The sequence below is a fragment of the Nannobrachium achirus genome (genome assembly GCF_963921795.1).
Source record: "Nannobrachium achirus genome assembly, chromosome: 19".
Lineage (NCBI taxonomy): Eukaryota > Metazoa > Chordata > Actinopteri > Myctophiformes > Myctophidae > Nannobrachium > Nannobrachium achirus.
Genome location: NC_137826.1, coordinates 1,241,319 through 1,250,799, shown reverse-complemented (window position 1 = coordinate 1,250,799; position 9,481 = coordinate 1,241,319). Strand labels below are relative to the sequence as shown.

The 9,481-nt window shown below is 39.6% G+C and overlaps 1 protein-coding gene across 1 annotated transcript; it reads right to left on the bottom strand.

Moving 5' to 3' along the window:
• Positions 1-1,385: 1,385 nt before the first annotated feature.
• On the bottom strand, positions 1,386-6,580 carry LOC308304222 (GTP-binding protein 4-like). The gene is made up of 5 exons (XM_080748785.1): positions 6,496-6,580; positions 4,569-4,748; positions 3,187-3,297; positions 2,956-3,067; positions 1,386-1,643 (listed from the first exon to the last, which is right to left on the bottom strand). Exons 1-4 carry the CDS (start codon positions 6,559-6,561, stop codon positions 3,038-3,040), a joined length of 387 nt encoding a protein of 128 aa, XP_080604911.1. The 5' UTR covers positions 6,562-6,580; the 3' UTR covers positions 1,386-1,643; positions 2,956-3,037.
• Positions 6,581-9,481: the final 2,901 nt, after the last annotated feature.

Genomic DNA, 9,481 nt, shown 5'->3' with positions numbered 1-9,481 from the left:
GCATTATCTCTGGTTTGATAGTGAATTCCGCCATCTTGTGGCAAAATAAAGCAACTACATACAGTCATACTATGGTTTCATCTGAGACTGAGTCTTATGCTGTATACACAACTTTTACCTCAGACTTTGAAATACTCATACCTAAAATAATAATAATGAATTTGTTTGTGTTGATTATGAACAGCGGAAACCCATTACAGTTGTAAGTTAACCCATATGGTATTTTGTCAGTTAATCTCAGACAATGTTTGAGGTTTGGGTAGATGGACATTCATCACCATTACAGTCATACAATTTAGAGCAGGAGTCTTTTTCAGGCCAAGAACCCCTTAGCTGAGAGAGAGAGAGAGAGAGAGAGAGAGAGAGAGAGAGAGAGAGAGATGAAGCAGGGACCCCCCCACTATACTATTACCCTCAATACGTTGTAAACTTGACCTTTGGCTCGTCTGACTTAGTCTGCTCTTTTCCCCCTCTTTGCCAAAAATAGCCGATCTGACACGTTGTGAGTTTTGAGATCTGCTACTTTAGGATAATGTTACCCCAAGAACAGGGATGGGAGGGTTCACGTGGTTAATGTAAAAAAAGAAAGAAAAAAAAAGAAAGAAAAGCAAAAACACAAAGATTTGGCGCCTCCTCTGCAGAATCTCTGAGGATTTAGAGAAAAGTGTCAGACCTACAAACAAATACTGTTAATCACACAATTGAATTCCTTATTTACATAGATATATTTACATGAGACCTTTGCTAGTTTCACTGCTAGTTGATAGTGTCGGTGTGTCACAGTATAAAGTGCAAGTAATGGATGGGGAGGAAAAAACATCAGTATTCAACTGGGACGTTGTCCAGTAGTGGAGGAGCAGGCAGGTTGTTCACAGCAGGAGACTGCAATAATAATAAATAATAATATATTATACATAATAATACATAATACATTTATATTTGTGACAAATCTCAAAGTGCTACATTCAAAAGGTCAAAGAAACAAAGCTAAAAACATTTAAAAGGACTAAAAGAAACCTATATAAATTAGTAACTTCAGATCAGTGCACCCCTAATTACCGGTAAATACAACTCAGAAAGGCATTAAAAGCACAAAGTGATAATTTATTATTACACAACTCAGAAAGAGTTAAAAATATGTAAAGCATTCAAAAGTCTTTCTAGGCAAATGCCTTGGTTAAAAGAAACGTCTTTAGTCCCCTTTTAAAAGCCTCGACTGACTGTGGTGCTCTCAGGTGGTCAGGGAGGGCATTCCACAGCAGAGGAGCAGCTGAGCAGAATGCCCGGTCTCCCATTGTCCAGAGGTTAGTCTTTTTGCCCTTTAGTGAGTTTGTATTTCCAGAGCGAAGGGTGCAGGTGGAGGTCTTTGAGATAGGAGGGGGCGTTGCTGTGGATGCATTGGTGGGTAATGCTGAAGGGGACAGGGAGCCAGTGTAGGGAATGAAGTAGGTGTGATGTGGTCATATTTCCACATCAGGATCCTAGCAGCACTGTTCTGGATGCTGTTCTGGATGCCTTTGGATGCTCTTGCTAGGGATCCCGACGACAAGTGCGTTGCAGTAGTCTAGCCTTGAGGAGACTGCAGTTCAGGGGAGGAGAGAGATGTTCATCAGCTTGCTCCCGGAGTACTTTCTCTTGACCACCTAGAGGAGAGGGAACATGAGCATTAGTATTCATACCATACCCATCACATAGCCATGCCCAACTAACCTTCTATCACCTGTGTGGGGGAAAGCCTCTACCCCTGCACTAGTATTCTAGTGCAGGGGTCTTCAACATTTTCAGGCCAAGGGGAATGAGAGATGAAGCAAGGACCCCCACAACCTGTTCATAGATTCCATATAGTTCCATTGTTTGACAGCACGATCATCAGTGTATTTTAGATTCATGTCAATATGTGTTTTCAGATATTTAACCACTTGAACCGTCAATACTTAATGAACTAGACCTTTCACTCTGTACTTAGTCTGCTCTTTTTCCACTCTACACCACTGCGAGGCGTTGTGAGCTTGTTGATCGGCTATTTTTGGCTAAAGTTCTTGAATATGGTCGCTAGGGTTCAAGTGGTTAATATAAAAAAGGAGAAAACAAACTTTCTATCACTCAAAGATTTGGAGGATCCCCTGTACTAACCCGGACCCCCTCTTGAAGACCCCAGTTCTAGTGTTCTAAAACTGTCCGTGAGTTCCAGTTTAGAAAAGAAAAGGGGTCAAAAAATAACTGTGCTTCCGGTAGTTGGTTCCGGTTGGCGTTGCATTGTTTTAGTTGTTTTTTTTTTGTCTCGCTTGTCGCGCAACACTAGAGAGTGGCAGAGTTGTTGTTTTTTTGTCTGTGTTTTCATTTACTGTACTGTTGTACAGTTACCAAACAGTTTTATAAAGTATACAATTAGTCAATCGACTTCCAAATGCCTTTGTTTACAGGGTTCCCACACATTTTTACAGATGAATTTCCAAAACTTTTCCAGAATATTTAACCCAATTTCCAGGACTATATAACAATAATTCGGCTCAATAACAGGTCGCTTACTCCTATGCGCAATGCCCAAAGACAGGAAGTGTATGGCAGTGGTTCTCAACCTTTTCAGGCCGTGACCCCCGAAATAATCATATTTTAACTGGGGACCCGGCACCCTGACGAGCATTAAGAGTTTAGGAATTTTGTATAACACTGTTCTATTGTGAAAATAGCCGATCTACATGCGTGAGCATGTAGATCGGCTATTTTCACAATTTCTGCCTCTAATATTTGACAATTTGGCCCATGTTTAATTTGTCATTTCAGAGGTATTAACAAAATCAAAAACCAAAGACAATGCATAGCTATTTTTTCCAGGACCTTCCAGGACCCTTGATGAATTTCAAAACTTTTCCAGTACTGGAATTTTTTTTCTTCTCATTTCAAAATATTTCCAGGAATTTCATGACCGTGGGAACCCTGTGTTTAGCAAATTACCTGGAGCTCTGTTTTCCACTCGTTGACGACCCCTACATTCTTGGTGATGTGCTGCATGATTGGCTGTAGGTGAGCCTGGTCATTATGTGGTGTAGAACTGCTCTGTAGGAGTCTGTAACACATGAAGCAAAAACAACTAGAACCAAAAGACAAAGTATCCAGATAGCCATCTGTACTAATATATAAGCCAAAATATCCCTGTCCCTCCATTGGTCCTACTAGTCAACTCACCCATGACAGGCCATCCAGCAGCAGCTGGGAGAGGAACAGGGAAGCAGCAGTGATCTCAGACGGCCGGGGGTCGAGGAGTGGCAGCTCCATCGTGTGCATCTCCATAGTAGACTGAAACAAACAAACACTATTTAAAATACTGCTTGCAAATACAATTCAAAATACTGTGCTACATCCTTTAGTTTAACCACAGACAGGTTCACTGAACCTGTGTTCACTGTCAACCCAAATCTGATTATCATTATTATATCCAGAACGGAAATAATTAGCCTCATGGAATCAGATTTTTCCAAATCAGATATAATTTGGTGGAGTGAAATGTGATTTAAAATCTGTGTTTCAATTTACAATTTAGGCATTTCGCAGACGCGAAAAATTGAACTGTCATTAATATACCTTTGAGTTGTTATGTGGAAATAAGAAAAACGTCCCTCCCCTTCTGTGTTGCCTAGAACTGGAGGATTGACTGGAGGGTTGCTATTATATAGATATTATCATTCATTATTTGTTGCATTCCTCAAACATCACAATACTTCTCTGTTCTATTGATACATTGGATTCGGGAAATGTTGGATAATCACACCATTACTAGTCAAATAGAAAATAATTTATTGAAAAAGAATCATGTCAGATTGAGGACCGATGCAGAATAACCTAATGTCATATAACCTGTCACTCATCTCCCTTAAACAATCACATTGATGTATATGTCGCCTTTATCAGATTCAAAGCCTTATTGTATCTGTTAATGAAGCTTCCTAGCAAAAAATAGACAATCTCAGCGCAGTTAATTATGCATGGCTCCTTGAATACAAAACACACTGGGAGGATTTTCTACCAGTGCAACTAGACAACGTGGGCAATTTAAAAGAAATGTAATAAAGTATTACACTACACAGAGGCAAATATTGTACTTCTCCATTACAATTCTTTGACAACTTTAGCTACTAGTTACTTTGCAGATTTTGTTTACTATTACAAAACATACACTATAATGAGGGAAAACTGAAAGTGGAGTCCAATTTATTTGTATAGGCCTTAACAAACTCAACATTTTTTTCCTATCAATTAGTATTACTCACCGCATGGAGACTTTTTGAGAATTCATGGATTTTTTGGGGTTTTGTCGCATTCCTTTGCCAATAATTTGATCTCCATAGGGATTAGGGAACAAAGCAGGCTCTTTGTGTCTCCATAGGGAACCACTGCTGGTCATCAAATGATTGGATTAGGAATACAACAAAATATATGAATTCAAGTCTGCATGGGGTGAGTAATCGATAGAAAATAAGTTATCTTTGGGGTAAACTACTCCTTTAACCACTCACATTAAACGTAGAGAAAGGAGAGGGGTAGACTTTGTGTCTTTTAATTTAACTTACAGTACATCCAGCCTGGGGAAGTCGTGAGGATTTGGGCGAGTCTGTCATGGTAGTTCTGCTGTGTGAATTTGACTCTCCGCATGTACTGTAGAAGTGTTGAATGCGATGGATCTGGTAATGTTTGTGCACCACTGTGGGAATCTTCCGCTGAGTTTTAAATAAAGCCAAGTGGATTAAATCCTGTATGGAGGAAGGAGAGCAGCATTAGATGGGTGACAACGATGCTTGTTGCTGCCCTGGTGAACAACTAGCAATGCTGAACAGCAGCTAACACTTTATGTCATGGTCAGAGCTCCTGATTTACATTTAATCTGAAAATGTACAATTACAATTTACAATGTAGGCATTTAGCAGACGTTCTTAATCCAGAGCAATTTACAATAAACAGGTAATACATCAATAAAACAAGCAAGATAATATGTCAGTACATCAACAGCAATACAACAAATGCATAGGAATATCAATCTAAAAAAACAAAAACATAGGTAGACCACGCACCTAAGCAGTAAAAATACTTTTCTAAAACCTAAAAAATGCTATCTAACTTCATGTGTGGTCATGGAGGGAAGGGAAGTGTTACATTAGTGCTATGGGTTTAGTTTGGAGTCTGAAGAGGTGAGTCTTCAGTCCATGGCAGAAGCTATGGAGTGAGTCTGTAGTTCTAAGTGTGACAGGGAGTTCCACAGTTAACCACTTGAACCGTCATTACTTAATTAACTTGACCTTTCACTCTGTACTTAGTCTGCTCTTTTTCCCCTCTACACACCAAAGCTCTTTGCCGAAAATAGCCAATCTACAATTCCACAGTTTGGGGGCCAGGAGGGCAAATTGTCTAGGACAAGTGGATTTTTGTCCAGGGGTTTTTAGAGAGGGTTCTGTCAGCATCCCTGTGTTGGAGTTTACATCTGTAGTTTCCACCTTTCCAACATTTTGCAAGCATAGGAGTGAGCTCATAACTGCTGTCATACACATGTACATTTGATGCATTTTTATTCTCTCTTTGCTCTTTTTTTTTGCACTCTTTTCTTTAAATCTTTTTAAATCATTATTCTGTTATTGTTATTATCTAAGCTGCTGCATTGTCTGAATGAAGCCAAACCAAAATAAGTTTTACTCTTATGTACCATAAAGTACAACATTGATAACTCGTAAGTGTCATAAGTGGACAACAGACACCCAGAATGTGTGTAAAAAGACCTCAATGTTTAATGGTTATAATTTAATGTATACCAATACTGGAACCCAGTTGGAACACATTTTTGAGTATGTAAATTAAATGTTTGAGTCCGTTTGCAGTTAGCATGCCACAGGAGGATCTTTGATGATTTTTGTGTGTGTATGGGTGTGTGTGGATATTATATACACAACATAATTCAACATCAATACCCGATAGGAGAATTTAAACCACATCATTAGACAGCATGGCATACCACTATTATGCACAATGAGTACTTTATCTTTTGGTACTTTAACTATATTTTGATGCCAATACTTTTGTACTTTTACTCAAGTATATTCTGAAGTCCGAACTTCTACACTACAGTATTGATACTTTTACTTGAGTAAGACATTTGAATGCACTTTTCCCACCACTGTTTAAATATCAGTGTTTCTCAAAGTGGATTCCAGGGACTCTGTGGGTTCCTTTGAAGGGTCTAAATTGACCCATACAAGTCTGTAACTCTGACTCTTGTACACTAGAGTTAAGGGGAGAACTTGAAATGTAAAAGTTTGAGAAACACTGGTTTAAACGTCCGTTCACATCAACACACTGATATGGTGTGTAATGTGTCACAACACGTGTCTCAGCTGAGCTCGAGACATCACAGGCATTTAAACCTCATAAAGACCGTTCAAATTACAAAACCAACGCAGCAGCATCACCTCCGCCGGTCTACGAAACGACAGTGTGAAGGAAAATACGTACCTTTGCGGTGAAAACCACCATAATCTTCTTTAAGTTATAAAATGCCATGTTGTTGTCAGGAGTCATGTCAACTGTTGTTGTTGTTGTTGTTGTTGTTGTTGTTGTTGTTGTTGTTCCGACCGGAACACAGAGGAGCTGAGGAAGCGGGGTGTTAAGGGTTTCCCTGCACTGCCTCCTGGTGGACATGTGTGGAACACATATAGTTTGGAAAATATATAGAAAATAGAAGATCTACAAGCTCACGATGCGTCACATCGCGAAGCACTGTGAACTTGTAGATCTGCTATTTTCAAATGGCCGAAATGCATACAGGGCTTAAGTGGTTAGTGTATGTTTTGTAATAATAATCAAAATCTACAAAGTACTACTAGTACTTTGTAACTACTAAAGTTAAAAAATAAAAATAAAAGAAAGTGGAGCAAAAAAAGTACAATATTTGTCTCTGAGATGTAGTCAAGTAACACACAAGTATTGGAAATTGGAAATACTCAAGTAAATTACAAATACCTAAAACATGTACTTAAGTACAGTAGCCTACTAGGCCTACTTGAATAAATGTAGCCTATACTTAGTTCCACCACTGGGTAAAAAGGCCAATCTGTTTTAGTCATTAACATACATTATGAATTTTGACCCTATCATCATAAAATCTAAACATACAGGTAATATTAAACGTACTTTCAAAGTGTTTCAGATCACAGTTTGCGACTTTTTGGAGCGGACCAATGAGCGTGACGCGCGAGCCAGCCGCGCGCACGCTGATTGGCTCTGCGCTGCATACATAAACTCCGCTCAGACGCAGAACGGGCAGTCGCGCAGTTGAGCGCGGCGGCGGCGGCCGCGCGCAGCAGCAGCAGCAGCAGCAGATCAACAACATACCATCACTGTCAAGTGTCAACGACATCAACTACATAATGTCACTGTCGGGTAGAAACCTCATATCTCCAAGCTTCAAATTTGGATTAGATTTTCCCCCCTGCTTTTTCCCTGCTTCATCACACAAGACTGTCTCACAAAAGTAGTGAAAACAGCAGATCTACACTTTTCCCCCCTCCACGAGTTTAAATCATTTTTAAAATGATAAAAACGAACGGTTTTGGACTTTGTTTCCACCCCGACAACAACGATGTTCTCCGGCCTCCGACCATCAACTTGAACTGAAGGGATGAATGATGCAACGGCGCGTCTCTCCACTGTCGCCAGCAGAGGGCCCTCCAAGCGTAGGAATCAATCGACGCTCGTTCACTAGGCTACTAGACCTGTGAAATTCACATTTTGGTCACAACAATACAGGTAAATACTAGTTTTTGTTGTTGTTGTTAGGAATTCGGCACATTTATGGTTTATGGTTATGTGTTGTTGTGTGTTTACATTTAATACTAGTAATTTAGCCTTGGAGGCCACACAGCACCATCGACCTTTCAGTTGATCACAGTCATCTGGTCGTGTGATTCGTGTCATATTTAGCTGTTGAGTTAGCTTAGCTAGCTAGCAGTTGCTGCCGTAAACAATCACGTTCAACTGTCGTCCCCATTGATTCCCAAAGCCTATTTAAAACAAGACAACTGATCTCTGAGTTGAAACCCGGAAGTTAAACGACAAAACGTTATTATTTTGAACAACATTTATTTAATTAGGCTAATAAATGTTAATATTTAATGTTGGTTGCAATAATATCAACGTAAACGTAATACTTTCAAAACGTCGCAGAGGCCCGTTGCTATGGTTACCGCACCGTGTGTGTTTTTGAACTTGGCGGACAAATGAGAGTGACGTGCGCCGTGGTGACGTCACTGCGGTGAAGGTTCGGGAAACTTCGGGCGCTTCCGGTCACAACGGGTCGGGTTGCCATCTATGGTTGCCATGTCCCCTTATTGTAAGCGACGTTAGACTTGTTTTTCTGTACATTTTGTAAATGATTGGTACTTGTTAAGTTGTTATTTTTCAAAAGTGTGAGCTTGTTTGATTGGCTCTTTATCTTCAAAGCGTTCGCGTTTCAGCGGGCCGTTGTGCCGTTGCTATGGTGGTTGCTATGTACCGTGCGTCACTTCATGTGGCCTGTAGTCGCTTGTTTTCGTGGACTTGGTTGCTTATTTCACCAGCTAAATCTGGCAAGCAACGCTACTTATTCGAATCCGCTGGTTCTCAAACTGTTTCATGTCAAGGACCCCCAAATTGACAATTACTAGCCCCCATGTGAAAAGATAAGCCAGGGACCCCCATAAGAGAAGATTTTTACAGCTCTAGCAGTGATTCTCAACTATTTCAATGTCATGGACCCACAGTTTGACATGCATTAGGCTACGCTATGGACCCCCATTTAAAGGTAGCTTATTTCTATTTCTGGGACACCAATTTATATTGTAAAATCAATGTTAATTCAACTCTGAGAGTGCACAACTGCCACAACAAATGAAACCAAATGGATCTGCTCGTTTGACCAGTGGAGGGCGTTAAAGTTCTCACTTGTGTCACGTTAGAAAAATGCTAATAACAGTTGTGCTGTAAGACTTTTTAGTTGGTTAAGATCTTATTAATGGTTGGTTGTTGGACATGGTTAAATACGTTTGGAATCTTTGAGATCCTCTTAACGGTTGGTTGTTTGTTTGACATGGTTAATGTGTTGTTGAGGCTAGATTAATGGGTCATATTTCATCTTTATGCATGATTAGATTTTTAACAATGGTTTTCATGTTGTTTTCAAGTGTTAATTTTGTTATCTTTGTCTTGTAATGTGTACCTAATTAATGTTTCCCTTGTATCTGTATTGTGTACTGTCATTATAGATTATATTTGTATGTATAACCCATTTAGAACGGGTACACAGTATAGTGTATCATTATTTTATGCTTTAACTATTGAAAAATAGCAGATATACAAGCTCACAGCGCGGCACCGAGTGCCGTGTTGCGAGCTTGTAGATCTGCTATTTTTGAAAAATAATGAAAATTTGAATTTTGACCTGATTCTATAAGTGTCTTTTGAA